The following is a 17,064-nucleotide window of genomic DNA, read 5'->3' on the forward strand; positions in this document are numbered from 1 at the left end:
TTTGGAAATTGAATAATAAAATTGTATAGTTATAGAGTTTGAAGGTGCTCTGAGGATCATCTAGTCCAGGGGTAGGCAACCTAAGGCCCAATCGCCTTCTCAATCCGGTCCACGGACGGTCCAGGACTCAGCATGTTTTTACATGAGTAGAATGTGTCCTTTTATTTAAAATGCATCTCTGGGTTATTTGTGGGGCATAAGAATTCGTTCATTATTATTTTTTCAAAATATAGTCCGGCCCCCCACATGGTCTGAGGGACGGTGGACCGGCCCACAGCTGAGAAAGGTTGCTGACCCCTGATCTAGTCCAACCCCTTGCAGTGCAGGATCTGGCCCGTATGACTCGAACCTGCAACCTTAGCATTATAAGCACCACACTCTAACCAACACAGCTGCAAGTTAACAATAAGTTTCTGGCTTTTTTTCTTGAAAGAAACATTATCTACAAATGTCTTTGGGTATTGCAGCAGACTGTAGCACTGTCATGCAGTAAAACATTATCCAGCCTGCTGTGTCAAATGGCAGGCTACACAGTGCACCTTACAAACTGATCTCCTTAGGAGAGAGCACACCCAGTTTCTCATTGCAAACAATGAAAGAAAGTGCTTCCCTGTGTGGGAATCTACCAACAAGGGCATGCTCCAACCTGACATTTCCCCCATTTCCCTTTTCTTTGTTCCTTTCGATTCTTGCACACAGGCTGGCAATGCTCATACTGCAAACAATGAAAGAGCAGCACGGAAAGAACCAGACAAGTGAAAGAAAAGAAATTAAATGGATTAATTATATAAGGCAGCGATGGGAACCTGTGACTCTCCAGATGTTTCTGGCCTACAACTGCCATTGTCCCTGACAGTTGCGTGTGCTGGCTGGGGCTGATGCTAGTCACACAGAATCACAGAATTGTAAACTGGAAGGGACCAGAGGGTCATCTAGTCCAACCCCCTGCAATGCAGGAATGCCCACAGCTATCCCTAGGTGGGCTTGAATCACCAGCCTTCCAGTTAACAGCCAGACACGCTGACCCATTGGGCCACTTGAGAGTCCCAAGTCCAACAAACTATAGAGGGCCACAGGTTCCTCTTCCTAGTTGGTCAATTTCATCCAGTACTGTGTGTCCTTGGATGGTTTCAGAAAAGGATTAGACAAATCCGTGGAGGATAAGGCTATCGGGGTTACTAACAATATGCTGATGACACTCAGCTCTATCTGCTGATGGATGGCCACACCAACTCGGCCCCTTACACACTGACCAGATGCTTGGAAGCTGTGGCTGGATGGTTTCGTGGGAGCCGATTGAAACTAAATCCTTCAAAGACAGAGGTCCTATGGCTAGGTCGGGATAGCATGGGGATGAGGGACCAACTCCCTTCTCTTGCGGGGGCCCAATTAGTGCCATTGCCTTCCGTTAAGAGTTTAGGTGTAATCCTTGACGCCTCCCTTTCCATGGAGGCGCAAGTCACAGCAACAGCCAAGGCGACATTTTTCCACCTTCGCCGCATCAAGCAGTTGGTCCCTTACCTTTCCCGCCCCGACCTGGCCACAGTGATCCATGCGACAGTCATCTCCAGGCTTGACTACTGTAATTCGCTCTACGCGGGGCTGCCCTTGAAGCTGTCCCAGAAACTCCAGCGGGTACAGAATGCTGCAGCGAGGCTCCTCACGGGGTCTCTGCCATGGGAGCATATTCATCCAGTGCTTTTCAAGCTACACTGGCTCCCGGTGGAGTACAGGGTCAGATTTAAGGTGCTGCTTTTGACCTTTAAAGCCCTTCATGGCCTAGGACCCTCGTACCTACGGGACCGCCTCGCCTGGTATGCCCCACGGAGAGCCTCAAGGTCCATAAATAACAACACCCTAGTGGTCCCAGGCCCTAAGGAAGTTAGATTGGCTTCAACCAGAGCCAGGGCCTTTTCAGCACTGGCCCCAACTTGGTGGAACGCTCTGTCTCATGAGACCAGGGCCCTGCAGGATCTGATTTCTTTCCGCAGGGCCTGTAAGACAGAGTTGTTCCGCCTGGCCTTTGGATTGGAGCCAATTTGATTCCCTCCGCCCCCTTTTTCTTTTTTCTTTTCCTTCTGCTGCAATGAGGCTTCATTTTAATATTTTAATGTTCCATTATTTTAATGTTGTATTTTATTTTTGTTTTTAGTTGTAATCACTCATCTTGTTTTTATTATTGCTTGTAAGCCGCTCTGAGCCCGGCCTTGGCTGGGGAGGGCGGGGTATAAATAAAAAATTATTATTATTATTATTACTTCCACTGTCAGAGGCAGTACACTTCTGAATACCAGTTGCTGGGAATCACAAGTGGGGAGAGTGCTGATGTGCTCAGGTCCTTGTGGGCAGGCTTCCCACAGGCATCTGGTTAGCTGCTGTGAGAACAGGATGCTGGAGTAGGTGGTGTGGCGATCACACAGGGTCCCCGGATGTTTCACCATCTATTGATCCCTGTGCCACCACTTTATTTCTCGCTGCCACCACCCAGGCCCTACCTGGTAAAATGCTGAGTCCAGTCAGGGTTAAATTGGAACATAAACATCTGTTTATATAAATGAGCTTGCAGTTTAACAAGTGTGTGGTTTCATAAACAGTCTCAGTAAATTACAATCATGGGGTGCGTATCCACACCTTAACTTCCGCTACCTGCTCTCACTCACTAAACCACCTCTCAGATATCTACTTGTCTTCCTAGCTCCTAACTGTTCCTGACTCAGCTTATTTCACTACACCAACTCAACCAACCCACAGACTCTATCCCAATTCACTCCCACTCCAACCCAACTCCCAACAAACTCCTCCCTTCGCCTCTCCCAGAGCTGGTTTTATAGTCCCTTTGGCTCCACCCCCTGGGTTCTGATTGGGTAACCTGTTTAACTATTTCACCTCCAGCACTCTCATATGTTAGCATCACAGGTGGGCCAGTTGGCTGTTATGTACTCCAGCATCAACTCACCTGGAGCTCAGGCAGTTGTCTTTTCCAACCTTGATACACAATTTATTTTTATTTTTTAAAAATGGAGACACCAGGGGTTGAGTCCTCAACCACCCTATAAATGTCCAGTGTTGGTTTTCGTGTATTTTAGGTCTTAGGTTTATTTGTCTGATGATAATGTGATTTTATTATTGTATTTTACTGATGCCTTTTAGTGATTGTTCTGAAAGGTTGTTAATAAACATTTTAAGCAAATAAATAAATACCACTGGGGCACAGCTTTAACCATCCTTTGGTGCAGCTTTAACCATGTGTTTTATATCTTTATTCTGTAACACCAGACTGTCCACCTGAACCTTAGAAATCTATTTAGCAACTAAATTGTGTGTCAACATTGCAACTATAATTTCCTAGACTCTTTAGATGTTATCCTTGTTAAGCTTATATTACCTTTTTTAGTCTGAGATACACATTTCAGGAGCATTATTATTATTATTATTATTATTTTGGTCCTACTACCTGCTTTTCTGCATTGATCCCCAAGAGAAACAGTTACAAGCCAAAAATAAGAAGCAGTAATTAAAAACGGAAATAGAGGGCTATTAAGTCAAGGGAAGAGCAGATGCAGAGAAGCAAAATGGTTTTCAGACCTGGACTCAGGCCAAAAGCTTTGTGCTGTGTTACCAACAACAATAATCCCACCTGCCAGATTGTTCCAGGCTCAGCTGATATAATCATGATGCCTTAAATGCAGTGCACACATGTGCCCCCATCTACAAACCATGTTGAACTCTTCTTTCTTCTGGGAGAGTAAATACTGAGCACTTAATAACAACCTTTCCAAATGAAATCTAGCAATAGATAGAACCATCATTATTAATTTACCACAGCCTGCGTCGCGACTGCTCTTTGAACCCTGCTGTGATTCACTGCACTAATCGCAAGGCAAAAACTGTTGAATGTCTTAAAAGCTAATGCATAAATAACAAATTTGGTTCATTTGTAACCTAAGCTGCCATGATCTTCCTCTAATAGTTCACCAAATACACAGACTTATGTTCTATCTATCTATCTAAAGGTCAGGAGGAGAAATTAAAGTGTGGATCAATTAAATGACCCCTCCAGAGATCCATAGACAGATATTTGGGAGAGAGACAGTGTTAAGGGGCCAGAAGACCATTAAAGAACTGTTGTATCTAAATACAGGTAGCCCAATATGTATGCATTTATTTAACTTCATGAGCAATTTCCCATGCTTCGTTATAACTTTCCCAAGTAAATGTGCTGGAGACTTGTTTTTTAAAACAAAAGCTGAAAACTCACAGAAGGTGCATTCCCACACAACACACACACAACTCATCACTGACCACAGAACTTTCCTCCATGAAGTGTTCTAGTTCTAGATTAATTCATTCAACCACATACTTTGCTTCTCACTTTCATTTAGGTATTTCATATCAATGTAATTCATTTCATCCCACATAACAAACTGCTCAGAGTGTGTGTGTGTATACACACACACACACACACGGCATATTTGTGAGTCTGATTCTGTAAGGATGACTTCTTAGGTTACATGTTTCAGATGAATGATATATTTATGACAGGAAAAGGCCTCATTAAATCACTGATAAACTCAGTCTTCCATATCTTTGCCCACAGTGCTGCAGCTCTTTCCCTTTTTTCTATAGCACTCACCTTTCTATAGAAAAGTGTCAAGAATCACAAGCACCTTTCTGGAGTATTCATATAATATTGCTGCTATTTAAGCATAATGGAAATACTGACAAACACTATGTAAAGCTAACAATACCTTTCTGAATTCTCCAGTGTTTCTATATTCACACAGCATCATATCAAAGAAGATTGGGATAGTGGCTTTCCGTAACTCAGCTTCAGGAATAAGGGTCATCTCTAAGATGGGTCCAACCATTCCAGGAATAAAGCGAATTTTATTCTGCCCTGGATCAAAGTGTGAAAGAGAATATTAAAAATCGGACACAATGCATGCAGACATTCTGTGTAGCTATTCTATTATTATTATTTTAAAAAATTGTTAACCAGCCTTCATCATACATGAAATCTGCTCAAAAGAGAGATGCACAAAAGTGTGTATAAAAAGCGATTCACACACAACTTGCAATTTAAAACCAGCAAATTACAAAAGGACAAGGGAAACACAAATTAAAACCTCAAAAAACATAAATAAAAACAATCTAAAAGTATCATATATCTTAATGCTTCAGTTTTAAATAACTGTTTTGCATACATATATCATACACATTTAAGAAGTTGTTGTTTCAATTCAGAAAAATCCTTCCAATGGACTAAGAAATGGCCCATCACATAAGTTCTACGGGTCTTCTGCTTCTTGCCCCAATATAGTGGAATGGAAAAGACTATTCCTTCTATGCTAAAAGTCCAGATTCAGTACTTTTTCGACTATACAGACTAGTATCTAATGCCCTTCACCCACATCATAGTTTGATGAGTTCTGAATATATTGTGCCTCAAGCTTTCAATAAGCTTCCCTCTTCCAATTATTAAGAACTGATGTTGTGTAGTGGTTAAGAAGAACATGGATTATGACCTGTAGTTCAAGCTCAGCCATAAATTCACTTGCAAGCCACAACCCACTATGTTTAACCACCACACTAAAGATGTATAATATTATTAGCCTTCTTTGCACAAATAGGCATTCATGAAATTCTTTGAGCACCCCATTAAAAGAATAACACCAAACTATTACAATGAATAGTATAATGAAGAACATTATAGAAACAATGCTATCATCATTATTGAGAGCAGAATTATTGATCATCATTATTGGTAGTTGTGGAATTGGCACTACTACAGGTGCCATATAATACCTGTTCTGCATTTGTAAGAACTCAATTGTTTAGTGTGGCAGCATGTATACTGGGGAACTCCCTGCTACTGAGATCAAGCAGGCACCTCCACTGTACTCTTTTTGGTTCCTGCCCAGGTTCACAGAAGATTGAGGTAATTTTAATCGGTTTTAGTATTTTAACTTTTGTATGTTTTAAAGTGTGTTTATAAATGTTTCTGGCTTTATCTTTTTGTAAAACATTTTGAGGGATTTTCTTCTTTTTACCGAACCAAGTAGTGTATACATTTTATGAAATAAATAAAATACATTATTGCGGCAGTCTTACACATGGCTTAACTTTGCAAGACCACAAACTTGCACTGCTGCTATAGCAGATTTGCAATTCGAGATGGAATGCCGACTCTAGAAGCACCTCACAATATCCTAGGTAGTGGCCAACTGAATGTACTTGCACATGGAGTCAGTTTCAAACATCTCATTGCTGAGCGTGCTTGGAAAGGAAAATAATTGGAAACAATAGATTTCTTCACCCCTTCCCATCAAAACCCATCTATCAGACAACATTTTACAGGAGCCATTTGACATGTCCTCTTCTCTCCATCACAATGGACAAAACTTATCTGCCTTCATTCCTGGATGACTAATGTCAGCCATTAGAAAGCTCAGAATAGAAATAGTGTCCTGCTAACTCTATTATAGATTCGCTGTACAATGGCTTAAAAGCCATATGAAATAGAGAGTCATCGGAGTCTGCCTTAGGAGACATTTGCAATTATGACAGACAATAAAAAAATGAAGAAATGAGGTTGCAAATGTCATCTCCAACAGGAAAAAACAGCTTTTTAATATTCTTAAAATATGGCTTTTTGCAGGACAAAATCAAATGCAGAAAAACTCAAACCATTTGTTTGTTAGCTTTAATGCTCTTTTCCTAGAAATCCTTAATGATGCCTAATATTTCAGGGAAGGTAGATTAAAAAAAACCCCAAACACGAACAGTTGTGGTCCGATTTAGGATTGATTTGTAGCAGTACCGCCTGACACAAGGCACCTTGTAAAACCACAAAAGAGCAGCAATCCATTCCCACATTGGAGCTCATTCCTCATGGTCTCATTTCACAACCAGAGCTGCTCACACTTGTATAATAGGGAATAATGCAATTGCTTGGATATATTAGACCTGCCCCGTATCCATTATTAAATCTTGGGGCATTTCCCCCTTTCTTCCTTTGTACAATGTTCATACCACCCAGTAACAAATGTTCTCCTGGCAGTTTATAGTACTAGTAAGTAGTTCTTCTGCAGATCAAATAGCAATATTTAGGGGAGGCAACTTTGGTTGGGACAATGATACAATGAGATATGGCACAGGGTTTTTGTCTTCTAAAATAAAAATAAAAATAAATCCTCCCACAGCATAGAGATCCTGATCCCCCTTCTCTCCTCCAGCTGCTTTTAACCCTAAAAAAAACACTGGCGAAAGAAAAATATTTTAAGTGAATACATTTCCCCCCCTAGAGATAAGCATGCACATCATGTATTGAATATGGCCTTTCTCCTCAATAATAATAAAGCTGTTTTCAAGATGTGCTTTAGTGGCTTTAAAAACATGTGTGGAACAACAATCCTGTTCTTTTTCATTTCAACTGGATATTAAGCAGCTGTTTTTACAGTTTCTGTTGTTGTTTTTAATCTCAGCAGAAATAGTAATCTGTACCTAAAGCATCTTTTGTTTTAGTACCCTATTAAAAATCAGCTGAAATAAAAGAAGAGACCCATCTGGATGGAAAAATAGTAATAACTATGAGAAACAATAAAAATCCAAAATAATTTTCATTCTCTACATTACATTTTCAAACACACATCTATACCAAAGGAAGAACATTTGAACATTTGATGTCAGTAAGGCTTTTAACAAAGTCCCCCATGATATTATCGAGACAAAGCTAGTAAAATGTGGGTTGAACGAGCTAACTGTTAGGTGGATTTGTAGCTGGTTGACTGACAAAACCCAAAGAGCTCCTCGTCTCCTGGAAAAAAGTTGACAAGTGGGGTGCCGCAGGGTTCTGTCCTGGGCCCCTTGTTGTTCAACGTCTTTATAAATTACTTGGATAATGGAATTGAGGGGAAGCTCATCAAATTTGCAGATGACACAAACCTGGGAGGGGTAGCTAATGCCGCAGAAGACAGAATCAGAATTAAAAATGAGCTTAACAGATTGGAGAACTGGGCGCAAGCTAACAAAATGAATATAGGATGGGGGACACCTGGCTTACTAGCAGTACATGTGAAAAGGATCTAGGGGTCTTAGTAGACCACAAACTTAACATGAGTTAACAGTGTGATGAAGCAGCAAAAAAAGCTAATGCTATTCTAGGTTGCATCAACAGAAGCATAGTGTCCAGATCAAGGGAAGCAATAGTCCCACTCTATTCTGCCTTAGTCAGACCACACCTGGAATACTGTGTCCAATTCTGGGCACCACAAGCTGGAATATGTGCAGAGGAGGGCAACCAAGATGATCAGTTTTCTTTTTTCTTGATGATAAATAAGAAGCTGCAGTGCCAGCTGAGGTATTTGCAATCTGCAGACAAAAGATCGAAACATATGCCACTCTCCTTGGACAGGAGTTCTTTTCTTTAATGACAACCAGACATTGGAGTCCGGAATACAGAGTCCGCTCATGCAACTGACACCCCAAGTGGATGAGTTCAGTTTGATCTGCCTGAATGTCATCTTTCTGAAGCTGTCAAAGAGACAAAACCTTCCAGGGTCTCCCAATGTGTTTCACTGCAAATTGAATTTCTTCTGTTACCCATCTTTGCAATACTTTCCCCCTTTTCCTCTGCATATTCCAATCCCACGACACTTGGTACCTTCACACATTTAGAAGTTATTTTATGCCATACACACACCAGCCAACAAACAAACAAACAAACATATAAATTGCAGGATGGAGCCACTTTAAAACACAAAAATAAACCAATGTAACAACTCATCTGATCTTATTAGAAATGTTCACTCAACACCTATTTGAGGAACATCTGTGTTCATGACTGCACTTACTTACCAAGTTTGTACCACATGTCACGAATAGCAAACCCAATCAAGCGTCTCATGTCTCCATATCTGTAAGAGAAAATAGTCATCATCACTTAGTCATCATCAAAGCTTTGTTGTGAAAATGAGAAGAAAATATAGCTTTCAAGAAGACTTACTTGCTGACAATCTTTATGCACTTTGCATGGGAGAATTGTTCTAGCTGCAAAGAATCCTGGGTGATAAAAGCCACAGCAAGATGGAAATAGTTGTTCCACAGCTGTAAATTAAGCAGAAGACAGACCCCTGAATAGTTGTAATGGGTTTCACCTAAAATGGGAGGTGATATTAAGCTGTGTGAAACCTAAATAATTTATGAAGGCAACCAGCCGAAGCAGTGCGAGGTTGGAATATTATGCAAAGTTGGAAGCTCTTATTACCTTGCAATTAGAATAAAGGCAAGAGTGTGATTTTTATACCCGTTGGCCTGCATTCCCTCAGTAGCATCAGGAGATTCATATGGGGTTCATTAGCTAATAACAATAAACCACAATTTACAGCAGTGCCTGTGAAATGCTGCATATCCCAAGTTAATCACAACTCCCCAGATCCAAACAACCAATATAATTATAGTGTGTTATGGGGGCATATGTTAACCATTGCTTTGTGAAAACTCCTAGTGTTTCTGATGAACTAAATTTTATCGGAAGAAAAGTAAAATATGACCAAGGATAATTTCTATTCATGTCAAACTTCTATTCATTCCCATCCAGTGAAATCTTTCAAAAAATTCAGAATTCTGAGGAATAAAAATGGGAGATGAAGATGAATAGATGGGAACTTTTGCCCACTATCTTTCATGAATGAAAAGCAGAAGGATATGTTTTCAAGGAGGTGGTGGAAAAGAATTGTCTGCAGAATTGTCCCTAGTTTATTGTGTCAGTACAGAAATGCCAGTATAAGTTGAGTCTTGCAGCAGTGGAAAAGCATTTATTCTTTTCCACAATTGTGGTGATTTTTGCATCCCACTGCAGCCCCCCACCCCACCCCAATGCCTCATCTCAGGATGTTTCAAAGGGAGTGACTTAGGGCTGCAGTGAGGAGGAAGAGCCAGGGAAACTGAGCCAACTTCAGGGAAAAGCAGCAAGACAAAAGGTTGAAAACTCTTCATAAACCGTGTGACGCATTATGCATAAACCAGAACTCTACTGAATCCATTAATGCATAGCTATGACATCGTCTTTCACTGTGGCATTGAACAACTACCCTAAGTTCACTTTCAACCTGGTCTGCTAGCAACACCCCTATGCCAGCACACTTCTTTCGCACATAATGCTGCAGTAATTACCGGAGGCGAAGGGATCACACTGTTTTTGTACTTTTCCAATCTCTAAAATTAGCATATTTACCTCCCTTGCAATAAATCTCATTTATATTCACATCACAGTTCAATCAGACCCTCAAACAGTATAATCTTTGCAAGTGTCACTCTTCCACCACGATTTTTCAAACAAACTTGGAAAAGGAACGAAACATAAACCGAATGGTACTATCAAAAAGTAGGGTCACATAATTTACTACTATAATTTGATAGGAGGCAAACTGATGAAAAACTAATCAGGGTCAGCAACCGAAATATTTATTGAAGAGCGAAGTAGAACTGTTCTTTTTTCACACACTGAAAAATTGTTTCACATACACCTCCCAATCTACCAATTTTATTTTCATTGCTGCAGAGCCCAACTGATGCCTAAATTCATTTTTTGCTATTTCGATTCTAGCAACTGCATCCAGAAGGGGGTCAAAACACTTTTGGGGGAATATTTTGCTGCAAGAGACAAACATGACTGCAGCTTCTGATACAGCTAGAGTTAACTGTGAGGCAACAAGGAGTGTCTGAGTGGCATCAGTGTTATCCTAATTGCTCCCTTCGTGTAAGTGTCAGAAACTGAACAGGCACAGAAAAGGAATTAGCTTCTGTCTCCTCACAGAAACCCTGCCGCTGAGTCAGCAGATGGGCGCATTGAAGAAACAAAGTAAAACAAAACCCCTTGCCCCTTTTCAGTTCCCTGTTCTGCCCCTGCCATGTGACTAAGACAGCAAAATGCCCAGCTTCAGAAGTGTCACTTTGCTTTGACATTTCCACAAGCATTAAATTCACTTGAAGATAAACACTTGCTCACAACAGATACAGTACACTTAAAATGTCCACAAACTGAAAAGGAACAAAGAAAATATATTGTCACAGTCTCACTGAATATAGTGGAATTCAGTGTTCCTCTTGTAGACAAGGAAAAGTAGTATGGCTGATGAAATGGAATGGAATGGAATGAAATGAAAATACAAATAAATTCTGTCATACTTCGAGATTGCATTTCTTCTGTAAGCACTGCTGATGCTATCGCTTTTCAAAAACCAATCTCTAAGAGGGGCATGAGCAGTGGAGGCTGGCCCATTAGGGAAAGGGAGGCGCTTTCCCACAAACCTACAACCCACTCCCTTCTCTGCTTCTTACATTTATATTCAGTACATCACATTTAGAGACACTCAGGACTCATTTCTGCCCATTGCCTGTGCTGGTCAACTATCTCTGTTCAGCACAGTCAATCACAATCATTCCTATGGTTCCACCCCAGTGTCTAGAGATAAAAAAAAGGGTTTTAAATAATAAATTCTAAAAGGAAGGGATTAGGGCTTAGAAGGGGCAGAGGACCAATATGAATCTCCTTTTTTTTATTTTCCACTTTCCCCAATGGAGTAAATACTTGCCAATCAGCAGTCCCTTAGTAAAAGTGATTTGGGGGGTGAGTCCACACTCTGTGTGTATGTAAGCAAATGGAGATAGAAAACAATTGGAACTGTTTGTGTACACACACAGAGAGAGAGGGGAACAGAAAGCAGCCACATGTGTTTTTTGTATTCCAACTTGCATCAGCCCTAGCTAGCATAGCCAATATTCTAGGATAATGGGAGTTGTAGTCCAACAACGACATCTGAAGGACCTCAGTTCCCCTCCACATCTTAGAGGTACCTACAGACAGGGAGAGATTCCTTATTTATATATATATGCCTGTATTTAGCATACATCTCAAGCTGAAAGCATGACTAGTATGTCTTGGGGTTGGAGCAAGGAGTTAATCATTAAACGTTTCAGTGAGAATTAGGGAAAGTAGGCAGTTTTATTTATTCCACAATCTGAAGCAAAGTTCCCTGATTTGCACCTACTGGGCCAGAGCTTGGATCAGAACCTAGCTAAATAGATTAGGCCACATTCCTATGGACCTTTCTAAAACAGCACTTGCTAGAAAAATGTCTATAGAAATGCCCTGAAAACAGTCATATGTTATGATGGGATGCCTCATTCTTGATACGTCTGTAAGGGGGGGGGGAATGGCTGTTCGCTTGTTATCTTAAGTGACACCCCCACCCCATATAATGCTCCTGTGAAACTAACAGGGACATTGCATAAAAGAAAGATGGCTGCTGCATGGACAGGTGTTGTGCACCTAGGATTCTGCAAAATGAGTCTGACAATTTTGAGAATATACTCATGTATATTGTTACCCTTATACTATTTTTAATGTAATGTACTACTGTTTTTAATGTAATCAGCTATAACCTGTGTGAATGACAGAAGAAGGAGTGGATATTTGGAAAGGTGGTTCCGCAAGGGTGCTAAAGAAGGGTGACAGATTCCAGTGGTTGATGGCTATCTCAAATAAACAGGACTTTGCTTATAGCAAAACATCAGATGAAAGGAAAGCAACATTCCTTAGAAGAGGAAATGGCATGTTCCAGGACAGCTGTGCCCACTTGCCTAGAGGCACCTCAATAAGGCTAGATAGGACAACTTTTGGGTCACATCACCAGAAATGCAAGAGAATGCTTGCAGTTAAATCTTCAGTCTACTTGTCACGTACCAAGAGACTGAGCCAAGTAACTTTGGTGTGGTGATAGAAACATTTAAACACCATTTTCAGCAATACCCAAAGGAAGTATGAAAACCTTCCACCATTGCCCTGATCCATCTATCCCTCAGTGCTACTAGACTGGTCAACTTGTTAGACAAGGCAACTACTTTTGGTTATTAAACACCTGTAGAGCATTCGTGGATGTGCTGTACTACTGAAAGCACTTGAATAGATGCAATTAATAAATCCTTTTTGAAGAGTAGCGCCGTTGCCTTGGTCTCTGTGCTTTACCCCCTTTATCCAGGTTTAGGGCTGGCCCACCCAGGTGGCAGGATCCACAGTGGCAGCAGTGGTTGCAGCACACTCCTTGCAGGCCAGATCTGCCACCTCCTTGGCAGCTCACCACCCTGCAATGCTGTCTCTGCAGTGGCCTTTAGCCAAATAGGAAGCGCTGCTGGTCTCCTTCCACCACAAGGAAGGAAATGGTTAGGGGCTGCACCTTAGACTCCTGGACTCTGCACCCACCTGGGTCCCTTTCTTCCCTGCAATGACCTTTGATTCCCTTTTCAGTGATTGGGTAAGGTTAATTAGATTCTTCCCTTGTTCCCAATGAAGTGCTTCACTTACCCCTTCTTTCCTGGCAGGGGGAGGGGGCGCTTTTGTGGTTTGCCTCAGGTGTCAAAATGCCTTGGTCCTGCCGCGCCTGGGTTGTATTCATGACACATACATAGCACATCATAACATATTACTACTTCCAATGCATTTTAGACACATTTCCCAACAAACATGGCAACCACCATGCTTTCTACTTGCCCCAAGTAGCTTGGAGCAAAGAAAGAAGAAAGGAAGAGCACTTGGACCACCTCATTAGGTATGGGGGCCACATGCCAATGGTGGATGGGGCCAGAAGGCAAAGTGGAAAAACAACAAATGTGAATGTTTCCTTTGCAAAGCAAACTACATTCCAGCCAAAACTAGCAGGTGTACACACACACACACACACACACACACACACACTCAAAAGCACCTGGAGAGTGTGAAGCAAGGCTTGTGAGGGGTGTTACCTGCATGTGTGTGGTCAGAAGATAATTCCAAGGGTCAAACTGAGGGGCCTGGAGGGCTGCATTTGGCCCTCAAGTCTGAGGTTCCCTATCCTTGCCTTATATGTTTGGAGTGTTCATGATCATAACTTTCAACATATAAGTGTACCAGACTAAGAACATTACAGGAGCCAAAATATCAGTACCGGCTCACAGAGCAATCATTTCCCGCACTGACTTTTATCAGGAGAATATTTGCTACTGAAATAGAGAATATTTGCTACTGAAATAACTAAGTAATGTAAAAACATACGTTCAGTTCTTGGTTTTGTTAAAGGATAATATAAAAGAAATAAGACAGGTACTTACTTGTTCTTCAAAATTCATGTTTTCCAAAAACTTCTGGTTCATAGTCTCAGAAAATTTGTTGATAGCTCTCAGAAACACCCTAAAGAAATAATTTAGTTGAAATTTACAATGGAATTTTATCATCTTAGCTAGTATTAGAGCACAACTAAAGTATGAATGATACACCCATAGAATACAAATTGCTTGCAACAGCATATAATTAATAGTGTATTATACACAGGGAAAGCATTTCTTTGAATTTCTGGTATGCAATATGTTCTAATTAGTACTTGCCACAGAAGAAAAGACCCTGTCTTTTTGGTCTGCTGCACAATTACAGTTTGTTCTTGTGAATACAGCATAGTAGATTTTTCACATTCAAGTTGCTTCTTCAGACTTAGCTGTACACAATTAAAAGAGGGGAAGGGTTTCTAACTGATCAGCCAGGCAGAAATATTAACTTCTTTAATTATTTAGATTGACTCTTAGCTTATTAGAAATAGCCTCCTACATAATGCCCAGTATTGTGAAATATGAAATTACCCTATTTATTTACCACATTCTGACTGGCTATACATGATGTCATTTAAATCAACACAACCATTTTTTGGTGCAAAACATTCATGTAACTACTGCTTTTAGTAATTAAACAGAAAAACAGACTAATATGTCTTTCCTGAAAAAATACATGATGGCTTATTAATACAAAATATTTCAACAACCATTCCCTCTTATTAATAGAGAGACTATGGCTTCTGACACCTCCCCGTTTCTGAAAACAGACCCCCACTTAACACTGCTTAATATGTTACTCCTGGAACTTGGGCGAGGATAATTGGGAGGGCTAGAATTTGTAGAAAGAAAACACTTGGGAGGGCTTGTTGCATGCACAAAATTGTTCTTTGGATCTCAGCAACACTTTAAGTAAAGAGAACACGATTTAATTCATTAACATTTGCAGACATTAGTCACTAAATTATCCTCTCTCTGGTGGTTTTTGTAAAATGTATACACACGCACACAGGGATAGCAACTGGTACACTTATTAGCATCCCATGACAAGCATTCCTTGTAATGCAAGCTTTTTATTATGATAAAACTGATCAAATAACTGCACAATATTGTTTTGTGTTAATGCATGTGTATTGCCTTGATCATTCTGCTGTGCTATACAAAGTTGTACCAAACCATTTAACAGTTGATAAGGTTGGCTTTACGTGAATTAATTCTGGGTTTCTAACTGCCATTTAGCAGCACAACAGAAACATCCTATGCTCATGCTTTTACTCATTTTTTTTTTAATAAATATTTATTAAAGTTTTCACAATATTACATAATGAAAAAGAAAAAAGAAAGAATACAAAGTAAGAAACAGTTAAAAACAATTCCATCTTTTTGTCACTTATCTTTCATTTGCTTGTTTCCCGGACCTCCTCATACCTCCCTTTTTTGTATTCCAGTTCAATTTATTAGTTCAGCAATTCCTTTCCCTCCTTATTTTATCCTGATCTTTGATCTTAATATATTATAACATTAAATTTTTACCTGTTAAAAATCCATTTTTTTCATATTCTTTTATACCATTACAGCTAGAAACCACTTAACTTCAATCCAACATCATTCTAACATTCATTAATTTTGCAATATTTCTGTAAATAGTCTTTAAATTTCTTCCAATCTTCTTCCACCGACTCTTCTCCCTGGTCTTGGATTCTACCAGTCATTTCCGCCAATTCCATGTAACCCATCATTTTCATCTGCCATTCTTCCAGAGTGGGTAGTTCTTGTGTCTTCCAATACTTTGCAATAAGTATTCTTGCTGCTGTTGTAGCATACATAAAGAAAGTTCTGTCCTTCTTTAACACCGATTGGCCGACTATGCCCAGGAGAAAGGCCTCTGGTTTCTTCAAGAAGGTATATTTAAATACCTTTTTTAATTCATTATATATCATCTCCCAGAAAGCCTTAATCCTTGGGCATGTCCACCAAAGGTGAAAGAATGTACCTTCAGTTTCTTTACATTTCCAACATTTATTATCGGGCAAATGGTAGATTTTTGCAAGCTTGACTGGTGTCATGTACCACCTGTATATCATTTTCATAATATTTTCTCTTAAGGCATTGCATGCCGTAAACTTCATACCTGTGGTCCATAACTGTTCCCAGTCAGCCATCATTATGTTATGTCCAACATCTTGTGCCCATTTAATCATAGCAGATTTCACCGTTTCATCCTGTGTATTCCATTTCAACAGCAAGTTATACATCTTTGACAAAATCTTAGTTTTGGGTTCTAACAGTTCTGTTTCTAATTTTGATTTTTCCACCTGGAAGCCGATTTTCTTATCCAAATTGTATGCCTCCATTATCTGATAATAATGAAGCCAGTCTCGCACTTTGTTTTTTAGTTTTTCAAAACTCTGCAATTTCAGTCTATCTCCATCCTGTTCCAAAATTTCCCAATATTTCGGCCATTTGACCTCCATATTGAGCTTTTTCTGAGCTTTCGCTTCCATCGGTGACAGCCACCTTGGGGTTTTATTTTCCAATAAGTCCTTGTATCTTATCCAAACATTAAACAATGCTTTCCTGCATGCTTTTACTCATGGTTAAACAAACCAAAAGATTAATTGCGGAAGAAACAACATAATGCCAAAAATGTGGGAAAGTGAGAGATAATCAAATATCTGGCTACAAGTGTGCACCATTTGAGTATGCCTTGGCAATACTATCTGACTTACATTTAAGGAGATACAATAGAGGGGACAAACTTTTCGTACTTGCAGGTATACCTACAACCTTTCCAAAGTAAAAAGAGAGTTTTGCAAGTTTCCACACACACTTCTTATGTGAGCTACTTAAGGTATTGTCACTAAGGCTTGTAATATAATGTATGAGCAAGGCCTGTTTTACTTCTGGATCTATCAGTGTTCTCTGCTG

At 40.0% G+C, this 17,064-nt stretch overlaps 1 protein-coding gene across 3 annotated transcripts in view; it reads right to left on the bottom strand.

The window, feature by feature from the left end:
- Positions 1–17,064, bottom strand: part of DOCK2 (dedicator of cytokinesis 2) — a 246,435-nt gene that overhangs the window by 52,522 nt on the left and 176,849 nt on the right. For all 3 annotated transcript variants that reach the window (XM_081178303.1, XM_081178305.1, XM_081178304.1), the window contains 4 exons: positions 14,146–14,224; positions 9,005–9,105; positions 8,857–8,915; positions 4,749–4,897 (listed from right to left, as the gene is read on the bottom strand). In XM_081178303.1, coding sequence (XP_081034429.1) covers positions 4,749–4,897; positions 8,857–8,915; positions 9,005–9,105; positions 14,146–14,224 — 388 coding nt within the window. The remainder of the gene's footprint in view (positions 1–4,748; positions 4,898–8,856; positions 8,916–9,004; positions 9,106–14,145; positions 14,225–17,064) is intronic.

The sequence above is a fragment of the Podarcis bocagei genome, assembly GCF_964188305.1.
Source record: "Podarcis bocagei genome assembly, chromosome: 2".
NCBI classification, from domain to species: domain Eukaryota; kingdom Metazoa; phylum Chordata; class Lepidosauria; order Squamata; family Lacertidae; genus Podarcis; species Podarcis bocagei.